The 16627-nt window shown below is 47.3% G+C and overlaps 1 protein-coding gene across 3 annotated transcripts in view; it reads left to right on the top strand.

Annotated features, from left to right (window-relative positions):
• The first annotated feature begins 2261 nt into the window (after positions 1-2261).
• Positions 2262-16627, top strand: part of ARID1A (AT-rich interaction domain 1A) — a 70867-nt gene continuing 56501 nt past the window's right edge. For all 3 annotated transcript variants that reach the window (XM_080921212.1, XM_080921213.1, XM_080921211.1), the window contains exon 1: positions 2262-3421. In XM_080921212.1, the coding sequence (XP_080777338.1) occupies positions 2294-3421 (1128 nt within the window). In that variant the 5' untranslated portion in view covers positions 2262-2293. The remainder of the gene's footprint in view (positions 3422-16627) is intronic.

The raw sequence follows: 16627 nt of genomic DNA, 5'->3' as shown, positions 1-16627 counted from the left end.
TGGCAGGTTGGTTTAGTTCTTGGTTGGGGGATGGGATAGCAGAGGGGCTCTGGCCATTTCTCCATTCGCTGTTTACTAGGAAGGTTTGTAGCATGGGGAGTTCTTGATTTTTCTTTCGGGTAGTAGAAATGACTTAGCTTTTCAGAATTATGTTGACCCACGACATGGTCAGAACTCCAGGGGCCTTCAGAACCCCTAAGTTCTAAGATAATAGTTTGTGGCCCAAAGTCTCCATTTATAAAGTCGGAGGAAAGGCGGCCTTTGTCACTGATGCTAACCCACTCAATTGTGGTCCTGGTGAGAAGCTGAAATTCCCTCTGGTTTTTCCTAGCTTGCCATTGTCAGAGCATTACAAGTCTGCCTGAGAAGAAAAGTCTGCTGTGGGGTTTGGTGAGAGGCCTGTAGATCTGGACAACTCTGAGCTTTTCCATGAATGCCTAGATCTTCTCAGATAAACCTGGCCTTAGGGTCTTTCTGGTAAACTTCAAGGAGTCTTACACCTTAGGATAAGACAGCAGATGTAAGGGGCATCCGTTTTCTGTGTGACCTGTTAGCTCTGCTTTCTCTCTTTAAAGAGAAAATGGTTTCCATCTTCTGCATCCCTGTCTGCAGTGGTTTTTGAACACTGAGGTTCTTCCAGTCCCTGGAGCCTCTTCTGTGGGCTGTTTACAGTCTTTCAAGGTACTTGCCTTTGGAGATTGGGGCTACTGGCCATTGTGAGTTAGGTTCCCTTAGGATGTGCTAATGGAGCTCGGTTTGCTAGGGGGACTGTCTTAAGCCCCCAAAGCATCAGTAGCCACCATTTTAGGAGAGGTGGTGGGACGAGCACGTTAGATTTCAAACATCCTGACACTGATCCTGTTGTTGGATTTGTTCACAACGTAAGTGCTTTTTCTCTTTTGCTCCTTTTCTCAGGCTAAGTAGACAAGATGCAGCTTTGGCGACTCCACTGTTTATAGCCACACTCTTCTGCCCTCTGACTTTAACTGACCTGGGCAGTCCCCTCCCTTCTGTGTTTTGGTAAAATGGGGGATAATCCAGACCTCATGCCCCCAGGGCCTTGTCAGGGAGGGCTAATGAGGGCAGGGTATGGGAGAACTGATAGTTTGAACAATGGTCAGCCCTCCTTTGGGGTTAGCCAAAGGGGGTAAAAAGCACGGCTCACTCAGCTGGGTCTCTAGAGCAGGTCTGCAAAAAGGCTTTGAAGAGGAAAAGTGCTGCGGAGGTGCTAAGTCGCAGCCAAGAGACCAGGCCCTGTGCCAGGGGGTCAGGTCCGGGCCGCCGCGGCCGCGGTTTCCAGCTCAGGCCAATTTTGCAGTCGCGGGTAAAGTTCACGCGGCCCGCTCCCTTCGGAGCGGCCAGGAGGGGAACGCCGCGAGAGAGGAGGCGCAGGCTCCGGAGGCGCGAGCTCCGGGCCGGGTTTTCCCCGAAGCCTTCGGCGGCGGCGCTGCCGAGCGAAAGAGGCTGAGGGCTTGCCGCCGCCGCGGCTCTCCCCTCCTCCTTTGTGAGGGGAAGGGAGCGAGTCCATTCCACGGCCTGCGCCCGCTCCGCGCTCCACTCCGGGTTTTTCAGGCGGCCGCGACGGCGCTGGGTAAAATGGCAGTGCTGAGCCTCGTGTCGGAGTGAGGGGGACTCGGAGGAGAGTGGGGCGCTCTAGCTGCTCAGTCCCGCCGCCCGCCCGCTCGCTCGTCCGCCCGCCCGCCCGCCGCCGCGCAGCAGCCTCGGCCTGAGCCGCGGCCGGGGAGGCGAGGCAGGGCGCCCGCCGGAGCAGCGCTCCTACTCTGCCTCCCGGCGCCCCGTCCGCCGCCGCGCGCCCTCCAGCCCGCCCGTCCCGGGTCCCCCCTCCCCCCCGCTCCCTCCCTCCTTTCCCGCCCCCTCCCCCTCGCCTCCCTCCCTCCCTCCCTCCTCCTTTCTCCGGCAGCAGAAAGCGGAGAGTCACAGCGGGGCCAGGCCCTGGGGAGCGGAGCCTCCACCGCCCCCCTCATTCCCAGGCAAGGGCTTGGGGGGAATGAGCCGGGAGAGCCGGGTCCCGAGCCGACAGAGCCGGGAGCAGCTGAGCCGCCGGCGCCTCGGCTGCCGCCGCCGCCTCCTCCTCCTCCTCCGCCGCCAGCCCGGAGCCTGAGCCGGCGGGGCGGGGGGGAGAGGAGCGAGCGCAGCGCAGCAGCGGAGCCCCGCGAGGCCCGCCCGGGCGGGTGGGGAGGGCAGCCCGGGGGACTCGGCCCCGGGGCGGGGTGGGAGGGGGGAGAAGACGAAGACAGGGCCGGGTCTCTCCGCGGACGAGACAGCGGGGATCATGGCCGCGCAGGTCGCCCCCGCCGCCGCCAGCAGCCTGGGCAACCCGCCGCCGCCGCCCTCGGAGCTGAAGAAAGCCGAGCAGCAACAGCGGGAGGAGGCGGGGGGCGAGGCGGCGGCGGCAGCGGCCGAGCGCGGGGAAATGAAGGCAGCCGCCGGGCAGGAAAGCGAGGGCCCCGCTGTGGGGCCGCCGCAGCCGCTGGGAAAGGAGCTGCAGGACGGGGCCGAGAGCAATGGGGGTGGCGGCGGCGGCGGAGCCGGCAGCGGCGGCGGGCCCGGCGCGGAGCCGGACCTGAAGAACTCGAACGGGAACGCGGGCCCTAGGCCCGCCCTGAACAATAACCTCACGGAGCCGCCCGGCGGCGGCGGCGGCGGCAGCAGCGACGGGGTGGGGGCGCCTCCTCACTCAGCCGCGGCCGCCCTGCCGCCCCCAGCCTACGGCTTCGGGCAACCCTACGGCCGGAGCCCGTCTGCCGTCGCCGCCGCCGCGGCCGCCGTCTTCCACCAACAACATGGCGGACAACAAAGCCCTGGCCTGGCAGCGCTGCAGAGCGGCGGTGGCGGGGGCCTGGAGCCCTACGCCGGGCCCCAGCAGAACTCGCACGACCACGGCTTCCCCAACCACCAGTACAACTCCTACTACCCCAACCGCAGCGCCTACCCCCCGCCTCCCCAGGCCTACGCGCTGAGCTCCCCGAGAGGTGGCACTCCGGGCTCCGGCGCGGCAGCCGCCGGCTCCAAGCCGCCTCCCTCCTCCAGCGCCTCTGCCTCCTCGTCGTCTTCGTCCTTCGCTCAGCAGCGCTTCGGGGCCATGGGGGGAGGCGGCCCCTCAGCGGCCGGCGGGGGAACTCCCCAGCCCACCGCCACCCCCACCCTCAACCAACTGCTCACTTCGCCCAGCTCGGCCCGGGGCTACCAGGGCTACCCCGGGGGTGACTACGGCGGCGGGCCCCAGGACGGGGGCGCGGGCAAGGGCCCGGCGGACATGGCCTCGCAGTGCTGGGGGGCTGCTGCGGCGGCGGCGGCGGCAGCGGCCGCCTCGGGAGGGGCCCAACAAAGGAGCCACCACGCGCCCATGAGCCCCGGGAGCAGCGGCGGCGGGGGGCAGCCGCTCGCCCGGACCCCTCAGGTACACAGCTGAGTGGGGAGGGGGCTGGGGCGACCGGGGAAGGGGGGTGGGTGGCGGCTGCGGGGAGCAAGCCCCGGCCGTGGGCTCCCCTCAGGCTTGGGCCCCCACTGCCGGGGAGCTGCCATTGTCTGGCTCTTCTCTCTTAAAATGGCTGCCTGTCTGCCTTCCTCTCCTTTCCTCGATCAGCCTTTGTGTGGGGCTTTTCCAGAGGTGTCTGTCCAGTTTCTCCTCCTCCGCTGGTCCTTTCGAACTCTGGGGGTCTCCAGGGGGGTGCAGAGCAAAGTGCCTGGAAGGGACAGGCCCGGGTGAGGGGTGCTGGGGGTTCAGGTTAGGGGTGTAGGCAGTGTCAGGAACCCGGGAGAAAGAAGCAACATTTTCTTGCTCACCTGCAGCTTCTCTGTCCCCCTTGCCTTCCTCTAGGCCGCTCCCCAATATATGCTTTTAAAGAGTGGCCCCTAGGGCTCGGGGGACCTCGGGGGAGAGCTGGGGCTTGCTTGGGGGCAGCTTGAGGCCGACTGTGGTTCGCTCTGGGCCGCCCGGGCCACCTCTTGCCTTAGACTCTGCCGGCCTAGTGGCCTGGGCTTCTCTCTGGAAGTGCTGGTAAACAGCTGAGTGATTGGAGTAGTAAGTGCAGATTGCTTTGGTTTGGGATTTGAATTATGGAGGTAAAATCCTTCTGTCAAAGCCAGGAGACAGTTGGTCTTAGGTTGACATCCTATCTGTGATCTGATTGGCTCCCCATCTTCTGCTCTTGGCCATTTATAATTGCCTGTGATGTAATGGTACAACAATCCTGATGAGCTCATAAACTTTTACACTCTGCTTTTCTGCCAGTGATAACCCAAACCATCGCTGCCACTATCCGCCTTTTATTCCAGAGCTGAAATTGGCTGTGACCTTGAGGAGGGAGGTTTAAGCAGCAATACTGTATCAGCAGGAGCAGAGTCCCAGACAGGCTGCCCTTGTTACATTGTGCCTGAAACAAAAGAGGAGGCGATGGCATTTTGCTTGCACCTTGGATTTATTTTGCTTGTTATGTTTTATGCAGTCTGAAATAGATTCTGTGTTGTTGGAACAGTAGCTGAGTTTTCTCTACAATGGGTTTGCTGTTTGTTTTCGTTTTGTGTCTTTCCTGATGGGATAAATGAGTTCTTTGATGGCTCTGAAGATACATTTGTCTCGAGTAGTTTTTTACACTGTTCACTCACACTGTTCAGTTACAGAACTGAAATTATTTTACTGGCTGCTTTTTTATTAAAAGGCAAATGTGGGATCTGTAGGGGAAGAAGGTGACTTTTGTTAATATTTTGCTGAGAGCCGGGAGCATTCTCACAATTTGATATTGGGTTTAAGAGTTCTGAAAGGCTTGTCTCTTTGTTTACATCTTGAATCTTGTTAACACTTCCTTTTGTTAATTGAACTTTGGGAGAACAGTTCAATTGAAGGAGATGGTCTTCCTGATCTAGGGAGAGACTTTCTCTTAAAGGCTTGGTTAGGATATTATGATTTATTTTTGGACTATTTCTATTTTGTCATCAGTTACTTTAGAGCTTTAAAATAAGAGACTTGCCAATGTTTTTCTTTGTATTTTAAATTGTGTGACTTTCTCCTTTCTGTCTTCTAAGGGGTAAAGATGACCTACCGTAGTGACACATGCTTGCCTCTTTTCGGTGCCTTTTTGTATATTTTCTTTTCCTTTGCTTTCCTCAGGACTATCTGGTCCCCTTTGGAGCCATCTTTTGGAAGAGGGTAGAAGCCCTCTTCCCCCTCTTCCAAATTCAAGTCTCCCATTCCCAGGAGCTGTACCTTAACTAAATTTTGTTCCTGTGGAACCCTGATTCCTGAGCTCCTCCCTGTCCTCCACCTACTTTTGTACTCTTGTGAGAATAGTCATGTAAGGCAGCTCTGCTGTGATGCTGTGATCTTCCCTGATGCTCTTCATTTGTGTGAGAACGGGCAGATGTCTGGGGGACAAGTTCTGACTTAGTTTGCACACATCTCTTGTCGACCTTGTTGTGTATGTCTGCTTTCTCTTGCTTTTGTTTTACTTTGACTGAGAAATGCACCTTTTTTGAGAGCTATTTTCAGAGGAAATAATTGGGAGTGTTTGTTTGGAGTCCAGGTCTCATGTACCCAAGGATGTTCTGGGACTCACAGGGTATATGTAGCTCTCTCACCTCCCAAATGTTAGGATTGTGGGCAGGAGCCATGTTTTTCTTAACCAACTTTGTGGTACAGTAATTTCTGATTTTGACCAATTAATAGTTGTTCATTCCCTATGTGTCTAGTTATTAGCCACACATTTTGTCCTGGGAACATAAGAATGTGGGCAAAGTGCTTGTTTAGAACCCTCAGTGTGCTGCTGTTGGATGACTTTGGGGGGGGGGTCTCTTATTGTCAGCAAACTCCACCACTCATGAAATAGATTCAATTTCATTTCAGTTCTGAGCTGGAGAGCAGTAACTTGTGGAAGATTTAGCACAACTTTAGTTTTGTAAGATTCAGGTACCTATAGCAGTCTGTCTTAATCTATAGCCCCTAGGAATATAGGAAAAAAGGATCTGAGATTCTCTTGCTACTTAAGGATAAACCTGTCGTATCCTTTGAAGTTTGAGGCTGGTTTTGAACTCAAGGATAACTATGATCTCTTGTTTCTCCTGCCTCCACCCCTGAAGTTTTGGAATCTATGTATGTATGATTTACCAGGCCTGTTTGTTTTTTGTAGATTTTTTAAATTTATGTGAATGTGTTTGTACCTATTTGAGTTTATGTGCACCAGGTGTGTGCAGGTGACGGAAGAGGCCAGAAGGTATCTGATTCCCTGAAACAGGGACAGTTGTGAGCTGCCTGATGTGGGTGCTGCAAACCGAACGAACCCAGGTCCTCTGCAAGAGCAGCAAGTGCTTTTGACTGTACTTAGCACACTCTGTACAGTCCTAGGCCCAGTTTTTATGCAGTGCTGGGAATTGAACCTTGAATTTCACAGATGCTAGGTAAGCATTCTGCCAATGGAGATATCCCTAGGTCCAATAAGGTATTAAGGAAGGTTATCTCTTTTCTCAACCCAGGCATAGATAGAAGAGTCTTTGTTTTGTTTTCTTCTCTTTTTATTTTTAGGGCTGGGTGTAGTAACTCTTGGGAGGCAGAGGCAGGTGGATCTCTTGAGTTCTAGGCCAGCATGGTCTACAGAGTGAGTTCTAGGCAATCCAGAGCTACATGAGATCCAGTCTCAAAACAAAACAAGAATATTTTTCTTCTAATGGATGATTAGGTAAGATGATGATATTTGACTTTGTTTTTATGAAATAAAGCTTAGTGTGGTTTTTCATAGGAACTAGGACAATCACAGCAAAGTTTTCCTTTATCATATTTATTACCAGTAGCATGTTTCAAAGGCTTAGGAGGTGTGATGCCTTGGTTTTAGGATGCCTGCATGCATGGTTTATATGAAGCTTTTCCCCCAAGTCATTTTTAACAGGAAGACCTTGAGGGGAATACTAGTTTATCATAGTGAAAATGCAAAGTACAGCTTGGTGAGGTCTTGTGTATGTGTGAGAGAGAGGTGGAGGGAGAAGGAATAGAAATTTGAGGCCAGCTTGAGCTAGAGACCCCATTACAAAACAAAGGGAAACTGTAGTGTGAATATAGTTCTGGATTTGGCTGTAGACCCAGGGCTGTTAGTTTCTGCTGTGCACTATTAGCTGAGGTTCCAAACCTCTGGGAAACACTCAGACTCCTGCACTTGTTAGCAGGATGCCTGCCTACTGGCAGATACTCTGGGCTGGCTGGACTACAGAACAATTGGGCCAGGAAAACCACACTGACAGTACAGCTGTGGGTACTCCATCGAATGTGTGTGCCGTCATGGAGGTGTGGGATGGGATTGGGGTCATGATTCGAGAAGGGAGGGAAAGCAAGGTTGAGCTCTTCAGGATTGATTGATTTGTAGAAGGACTTTTAAAAGTTGCAGCACCCACCCTCCATGTTACAAACTCTGATGAGCAGAACCTACTATAATCTTCATATGTTAGATCATTTTGTATCGGTGTACTGTCAGCTACCATAGGTATTTCACATAGCAGTTGGTGAGTTTTTTAAAATGTGGGAGTAGGCTAGTGAAGTCATGGACTGGGCCCTTCCCTGTTCTCAACCTCCTGAAGATTGTATTGACTTGCTTAAAATCTTTTTAAGTTTTAGAAGCAATGTCAGGGTGCAGATGTTTAAAGTACGGTATTTAAGGGCTAGGAGTGACAGTTGACATCTGGATTCCTGTATTCACAAGGCTGAGGCAGGAAGACCACACATTTAAGGCTAACCTAGGTTACATAGTGAATCACAGGCCAGCCTGGACTACCTAGAGGAACCCTGTATCAAGGGGGGAAAGGTATGGTGGCACATACTTGTAATCCTCATTAGGGAGGCTAAGAAAGCATGAAGTTGTCCTGATTTTTGAGATAGCCAGATCTACATAGCAAGACCCTGTATCAAAACAAACCAGTGAAGTATAAAGTATAGTGTAAAGTAAGTATAGAGTAAAGTGATAACTGTATTATTCCAGTGAACTGTGCTTCCCTGGGCTTTGAAAGAGATCCTGAGCCTTCCCCACCCCCCTTATTTGTTTTTAAATTTTAGATTGGTCCTCAGTTACACACTGAGTTTTGTGTTGTCTATGGTGAAAAGTCGGAGCTTGTACTTCAGGAGTGAGGGAGGGTTGGGTTCCATAGGAAACTGAACCAGGGCAAGTCATTAACGGTTCGGTTAAATGAAGTGGAAGGACCAAATGATCTTACTTAAGTAGCCCCCACCCGCCTGGGGTATGTATGTGTGTGTGTGTGTGTTTGAAATATGATGGTCTTGACGTGTGTAGCTCAGATTGGCTTGCAAACTCTTATTCTTCCTGGGTATGGGCAGGAATTTGAGTGCTGTTTTGCAGCTTTGAAGCTATCTTTCTTCCCCCAGGCTTAAGGAACTCCAAGTTGTTGCTTCCTGGCATTTGCAGGGACAAAGCTTGGAGAATGTTGCATAGAAAAAAATGGTCTCAAAAACCTGTTGATCTATTGAATTGGTTATTTCACCTGGTTGGAGGTTTCAAAACTGAAGGTATGAAATACTAGGCGGACTTCAGTGAGACTTGAAAATCGTTGCTTTAGGATCTCCAGGAGGCTTGCCACTGGGTTGGGATAGGAAGTAGTTATTGATACAATTTAACATCATACAGCTTTGAGGCTGGGGCAGGTGGTTAGGGAGGTGGGGAGAGGTAGCTTTTAGCTCTCTGTGTTTGGGCAGGTCTAGGTCTGGTTTGGCCGGTTGATTGTAATCTGAATGCCTGGACTTGTCCTGTAAATTTTGCTGAGTGAAACAAAAGTTCTGAGCCTGGAACAGGAAAAACCAAGTGTTAGACAGGAAATTCTTTAGGTTGTCTTCCTCCTACACTGCTTTAAAGAACTACGTGGTACGGCTAGCTGTAGTCCTGGAAGTGGGTGTCCCCCATCCCCCAGCACACCTGAATTTCTCTTTTTTTTAAAGTAGTTTAAAAGTGTAATTTCTGCATATTGGAGCTGTGCTAGAGGGAAGCTTGCCACTGCAGAGGAGGAATAAAGGTAGAAGAAACAGTGTTTGATAATTCTCTGCTTGACACACCAGTGTCTTCCTCTGAAGGAACCCAGTGTCTCAGAGCTTTGTGTAAATACTTGCTGAGCTGTCAATATGTACCCAGGAGGTTTCTGTTCTAAGATGTAAACGGCTCTATAGAATGTTTGACAGGCAAATTAATAAAGTTTTCAGGCAAAGATAATGCTAGGCACCTCACAAGGTAGAATAAAATAACCCTTAAAAGGGATGGAAAAGAAGATACTGCATGCGGCATGTGTGCGGGGCATGCAGGATGAGAGGTTTGGAGAGGATCTGAAAGAACTGCCAAAGAAAAGTCTCCTCTGCGGGTTGAGTCCATGCTGAGTTGAAGACATGAAACTTTGTAAAAGTCATTTGCAGTTACATAGAGAAGCCTAGAGAAGTTTGGAAAGAGCGCCTTAAGTTTCAGTAGTGAAGTACGTTAAGTGTGCTCAGAAGTTTGGCTTAGGAGACTTTGAGCTAAAGCCTTGTTCTTTGGAGAAGGATTTGTAGTTTGGCATGAGGTCTTGGATTGGATTTACATTTCTGGAATACCAGAAAGGAGAAAGATACTGAAGGTTCACTGTTAGCCTTTCTCTCTTGTTCAGCTGTGCATTATAAACCTTGCTCAAGGGCCAGGCCTGTTTATACAGTTTTTACAGGGCTGCTCTGTAATATACATGCTAAGTCTTCACATCTCCCCAGTTCTGGGTCAGTCAGCTGACTAGATCCTGTTTCAAGGTTATCTGGGTAGAGTTTAGAAAATATAATTTCTATTTTATATTAATATTTCTGGGTCTGATTTTTCAGTGATAGCTTTCTTTTTTATCGAGAAGAACCTGATTTGGTAGCCTTGCAAAATGACCAGAATAATCTTGCCATTGTCTTTTAAGACTAAATCCATGGAGCTGGGTGTGGTGTTCCACACCTATAACTCCAGATTTGGAAGGCAGAGGCAGGTGGATCTCTCTGCCTTTTAAGGCCAGTGAGGGCTAAACACTGAACCCTCAGTGTCCCCACCCCCCAAAATAAGGAACTAAATCCACTGACTGTTATCAGTTACATCACAAAGAGGTGTTTTGTTGTTTTTTAGTTTAGTTTTGTTTTAAAAATAGTGTTCTGTGAGAGCCTATTTGATTTAGTTTACATAATGGTAGGGACTATGAATATAATTATGGCCTTTAGAGGGCTGTCTGCTTTTAAAGCAAAAGAAAAAAGAGACTTGGGTTGACATTGACTTTGATTGTCCAATATTGCTAAGGCCTTTCCCGTTACAAAGGTGTGAGGTTATGAAAACTGCAGTCTTGTTGCTGAGAGTATAATTTCTAGATCAGAAGATCTGGAGATTGCAGTGAGTGTGAGGAATGGGCCTAAATACTTAAATGCTGACTAGGTACTAGAAAAGGATTTAGAAGGTGTGAAGGCATATGCCTTGTAACCTCAGCCTTAAGGTTTGAGATTTGGAAGGTTTGAGGTAGAACTGTTTCAAGTTCAAGCCAGCCTTCAGTACATAAAGACTGTTTCAGCCCCATTCACTCCCTAGAAAAGATGGCGACAGTATCTGCTATAAAGCAATTGAGTTCTCTTGGGCTATGTGCATACATCCAGAAAACTTGGCAAAGTGGTTTGCTGTGGATGTATACCCAGGTCATGTCTGTAAGCCATAGCTGAGTGGTGGTGCACACCTTTAATCCTACAGTTTGGAAGGCAGAGGCAGGAGGATCTGTATGAGTTTGAGAGGTCAGCTTGGTTACAGAGCTAGTTTTGGATGGCCAAGGCTGCCAGAGAAACCCTTTCTTCTTCCTCTATAGCTGTCTTCAGACACACCAGAAGAGGACATCAGATCCCATTACAGATGGTTGTGAGCCACCATGTGGTTGCTGGGATTTGAACTTAGGATCTCTGGAAGAGCAGTCAGTGAGTGCTCTTAACTGCTGAGCCATCTCTCCAGCCCGAGAAACCCTTTCTTGGGGGAAAAAGTATACAGGCTGAAGGGAATCAGGAGTGAGGGATAGTCAGAATTGAGCCGGCTTATATAGAGGGAGAGCTCTTTAGATGGGTAACATTTGACAAGCTAAATATTGTAAAAGAGAAAAAGGTTCAAATATTAACTTGCCTTTTATCCATAATGATTACTAATTTCATGGCTTTGTTGAATCCCAACTGTATAGTTATTTCTGGACTTCTAGTTTACTTTAGTGTTATAGATAGTATACTAGCCATAAAATTCCTGAAAAAGAATGGCTGCATGGGCTTGGTGGGTTTTTTGCCTGTGTTGGAATCTGCTAAGGTTTAGACCAGTTTGTGGATAATAGTAAGTTTTGCATTTGGAAGGGCTTGTAGTTGTGGTAGTTCAGTTTTGGCTGATAAATCTGGACAGTGTTCTTAGCGTTAGCTGAATTTTCTTTGCAAATTTTAATTGAGTGTCACATGTGTTCAGGTGCCAGAGGAAGTATGATCCCTTGAAGTTAGTTATAGTTGGTTGTAATCCAGCTAGTATGGGTGCTGGGAACTGAACTCAGGTCCTCTGGAAAAACAGGAAGCACTCTCTAATTCCTAAATTCTCTAAAACCACTCAGCCATTTCTCTAATACCTGTCCGCTTACAATGGTGCTAAGATACAGTGCTTATACTGCTGTTCTTATTTCTGAAGGACTACAGTTGTGCTCAGGCTGAGTTGCTGTAGACCTTAGATTGCTTGGGTTGGGAAAGACTGCATATAAGCAGTTTGCCATAGTCCCTTTTAAAATAGTTTATTAGATTTGACCATGGTCAAAAAAATTCAATGTTACAAATACACTCCTTATGGAGCCTCTGAGATACAATAGTTGTGATTTTTCTCACCTACTGATCTTTGTGTTTGAGCCTGGCACTTGTGAAGGGCCATCACTGGATACTTAATACCCAAGTGTGAATTGTGTGGCCAATGTCAAGCCACTTCATGACAGAAAAAATGCTTCCTCCAGTAATTGGATAGGTTATACTGCACCAGTATGGAAGTATGAATTCTCCTTTAAAACTGTGTGTGTGTGTGTGTGTGTGTGTGTGTGTGTGTGTGTGTAAGTAATTGACATTAAGTGTAGAGATCAGAGGACAGTTTGCCTGGTGGAGTTGACACTTTTCCACCCACCTTCTTACAGAGAGTGAGCATGCAGGGTTGGCAGGTGTGTTGAATGCAGGTTAGACTTGTTACCAACACTTTTACCCACTGAGCCTTCTTGTCAGCCATGCAAGTATGGAATCTTGATTACAGATTCTAATGTAGAAATAAAATATCTTTCTTGGCAGTGGTGGTGCACACTTTTAATCCCAGTACTTGAGTTTGAGGCCAGCTTGGTTTTCAGAGTGAGTTCTAGGACATCCAGGGCTACACAGAGAAACCCTGTCTCCAAAACCAACCAACCAGCCAACCAGCCAACCGAAGAAGTTTTCCAACTGATATCTCTTCAAACTTTCTTGCCTTGGGGTTTTTTGCATTTTGGGAAAGTGCACATATCAGAGTACATCTGTCCTGGGCAGTAGGTGTGCAGGACCTGAAGATAAACTTAATCCTACATTGTATCTGATCTTTAGCTATTATATCTGAGTGTGTTCATATGCCATATGCATGCATTGGAGCTCCTGGTACTGCAGTTATGGGTAGTCGTGAGCTGCTATGTGGGTTTTGGGAACTCAACCCCAGTCCCTTGCATTCTGCAAGAACAGAAAGCACTCATCACTGAGCCCTAGTTCCACATTTTAGAGGAATCAAATTAGGGTAAACATTGACTTAATAACTTTTAACTATTCAGCGAATTTGTCCATCACCCATTGAAATGGAGGAAAGCTGTTTTGTTTTTTATTATTGCATGTGAAGGAGGAGATATCTGAGGGAGGATTTGTCTGTACTTGTACCTATTGGAAGAGTAATTTTGGGACAGGTTGAATATTTCCCAGTGGCTTCTGCATGTTTTAAAAGTGGACTGTAGTGGGAAGAAGCCTGATGGCCAAGAATGCATTCCAGCCACCTGCAGTGGGAATTCCATCCCTAAATGTTGACTTAAGTGTTGGTTATGGTGCAAATTAGAAATCACCCTTTAATCCAGGACAGATTTTTGTCATCTTCTAGGAAGTTCTGTTGATACTGAATACTACTGGGTTTTGGGTCCTGGGCTATATGTACTCTGCAGACCCAGAGAGCCTTCCTTGAATCATCACCCCCATGAAGAGGGAATGGGCCATGTGCTGCCCCCCACCTGCCCTTTTGCATTTGGTTGTCCGTATGGCTTTGTTGTTTCTATATTCCCAAGTCTGCAGTGTTAGATATTAGATTTCCTTTTTCCTTGGCATTGGAACCATTCATGATTGCTCTTCACCAGCAGCCAAGATTTTTATATGCTTTTTACTCTTAAAACTTGTTAGCTTTCAGTTCACTTGTTTATCTCCATTAAAAGGATCCCCTTGCCCACCCCCAAGACATAGCACCAGTGTGATGGTGTGGGTGTGGGGGGGTTGCAAGGAGGGGAGTGTAGGGAGGTGGGGAGCATAAGGGGGTCAGTGTGATTTATTTAAATGGTTATTTTATAAAACCATTTGTTGGGTGCCTTGTTCTGTTTTGCCTCCTGTTCTTTTTTTCCTTGTTTGCAGGGCTCAGTAAGGGTGCATTTGAGCCTGTTTACTTTCAACTGACTCAATAGCGGTGTACTTTGACTTTACGAACAGTATGGATTTGGCTGTGTGGTAAAGGACTAAAGACTATTGTTTGGGGTACATCCTTTTAGAGGTTCTACCCAGTGATTTCCCTGGAAATGGAGTGGATATCACAATTTTCTTCTATCCTTAGCAAAAAGGTTACCTAGGCAGAAATGCTGTGATCACTTGCTGTGTTGGTTGTGTCTTTGCTGACAACAGACACAGATGTCTTTACTCATTCTGCTCTGATCCTGAGGTTGTGGAATTCACAGGGTGTTTCCACTTTAGTCCAGAGCCTGAAACTCTTTATCATCCAGTTCAGATAACTTATGTTTTTTGTTTCCAAGTTCGATCTATTTAGGAATCTAGGCTGTCAAACAAAACAAAATACCCCCCCCCCCAAATAAAACAAAACAAAAAAGCCTATGTCATAATGGATTTAGGGAACAATTTCTCCAAAACATTTGCTCAGGGATAGGTTCATTTACTGAGATCTTGACTTTGAAATAGCATCCTGCTGAAAGTGTATATTCATGACAGCTACCAACGTGCACTATGGCCTAGTTTGTGCTGAGCAAGCATTATGTTTGAATCTTGTATGAATTTCCTTCATTTACTCTTCAAAATCCCGAGGAGGATTCTGTTCTCCCTCTTGGCTTCCAGTTATTAATATAGAATTACAAAACATTCTTTAGGGTAGTTGTTAGTTTAAGGTTAGGTTGGGAGTGAATGAAGGAATGTCAGAGCCATAGATTTTTTAAAATTCATTTAAGGTATAAGGAATTAAATCTAGGCTCTTTTGATGCCAGGTAAGAATTTTTTTTATCACTGAGCCATTCCTTGCTAAAATACTGATTTTGCATCTTCAAAATAGACCACTTAAGAACCAGGATGATTTAGTACATTATTTTTTAATTGCCTAGAACTTTAAAAAAAGATGATATTTTTTACTTGTATATGTCTGTGTTGAGGGTCTGTCATGTGTGTGGGTACATGTAGAGGCCAAAAAAAGGTTTTGGATTCCCTGGAGCTGAAGTTACAGGCAGTTGTGAGCTGCCTAATATGAGTCTTGGGAACCAAAGGAACATGGTTCTTTCCAGAAGATAGTAATGCTCGTAATGGCTGAGCAGTGTCTCTCCAGCCCTGCTGTGAACTCTTAAGTGAAAAGGGCTGGCTAGCTCCTCGTTACAGTCACACTGCCTAAGTGGTGGCCCTGTCCACTTCTTTCATTTAAGGTTTTATTATTCTAAGTTTCTCATGATTGGTGATGATGCTTGATTCATTGCTGTCTTGTAATTCTTGGGAAGAGAACTAACTGGCAGAATTTGGTCTTTTGAGCCCCATTAATCAGGAGAGACCTTTGAGACTAGGGATGGGATTTAGGCTCTTACTAAGATAGAATTACTTTTGTCTGAGTGACTTGCGTTATGAAAATATTTACAGAATAATTACTTTTCAGAAACCCGGAGTCCAGTTGGAGGGCAGGGTGTTACTGTGTTAATTTGCTGCCTGGGTAGAGTGATAAGGTTGAATGTCACAGAGTTTCATAGGAGAGTCAGCTCTAAAATCGTTTTACATTTCCTTTAGGCAGTTTGACTTTAGATCAACTATTTTTTTTTACCCTGTATTCTAAACTACACGATGAAAGACAATTTTGACAGTTGTTAATACATACTAAAGATAAGTGGAAGTAATAAAAGGTTTTGGAAATTATTTAAATTTTTTTTTTTTTTACTATGTGTGTATGGAGCAGAAGTGTGACATGACATTACACATGGAGGTCACACGGAGGTTAGCCTGTCCTGGTCCTCCTTTGTACCGGGGCTTCAGGGATCAAATTGTTGTTGGGCCTGAATGGCTAACACTTCACTTGCTGAGCCATCTTGCTAACAGCCCTTTTTTCTTTTCTTGAACTAGAGTCTTGTCTTATTATGTTAGGTAGCCCCACCTGCCCTTGCCCTGTGTCAGTCTCTTGAGGGCCATGTCAACAAATCTGCCTGAAAAACCTGAATTTTGACCTAGTTTGAGAGACTACCTGGTGGCCTTGTTTAGAAATTGAAACCCGGAACTCAGAACTCAGTGGTCTACCTGAAGGACACTCAGATTTGAGAAGTACTGATCTGTGCTTTTACACGAAACTGGGCTGCAGGGCATATCTAAATTGCTTGAGGTGCTTCTAATTATACTGTAGGTGGGTGTTTCAGATACAGCTGTCTTCTGCCATGAAAGTGTTACTGGATTGAGAAAAGGCTATAAAAGTGCTTGAAGTTGTGTTAGTTTCCATAGGCTATCAAATAACAAAACCATGTATATTGTGTGCTTAAGCAACAAGTCATTTATTTACCATAGTTCTAGACTGAAGTACAAGGTTAAGATACCACCAGATTAGATTCTAGATGACACCTGTTGTTTTAACATCTTCTCACTAGGGCCTTACATGCCATTAAAGAATGCTAATCCTGGTCTGGGGGTCTACTGTTGTGATCCAAACTAAACCCAATACTGCCTAGGATCCCACTTCCTAAAACCATTTCTTTAGGGGCTAGGCCTTCAGTGTGGGCATCTCAGGGATTTCCAAACATTTCACCTATGTACACAACAGATGGGCTGTCTACTGTTCAGTGAGGACAAGCTCTGATAATCATCTGCTGTGCAGTAAGGGTAAGCTCTAGTGGGTGACTCCTACAGTCTGTTATTAAGAGTGGCCTCTTGCTGTTTTTCCTTCTAGTTGTGTAGTGAGGTGACATGATAGTGGTCTGTATCTGGTCCTGGGAGTTGGAGGAAGGTTAAAAAAGACTTTGTGGATATGTCTGAGAGTCTCTAGATATGATCAGTGTAGTGTACACCTCATCCTAGTACTTGGGAGATGGAGGCACTAGGATTAAGAATTCAAATTCAGCCTCAGTTGCATGAGACTGTCTCAAA

This window comes from Micromys minutus, assembly GCF_963924665.1.
Source record: "Micromys minutus genome assembly, chromosome: 9".
In the NCBI taxonomy this organism is placed as follows: domain Eukaryota; kingdom Metazoa; phylum Chordata; class Mammalia; order Rodentia; family Muridae; genus Micromys; species Micromys minutus.
The sequence above is the reverse complement of the archived record's forward strand: the minus strand, read 5'-3'. Positions and strand labels throughout refer to the sequence as shown.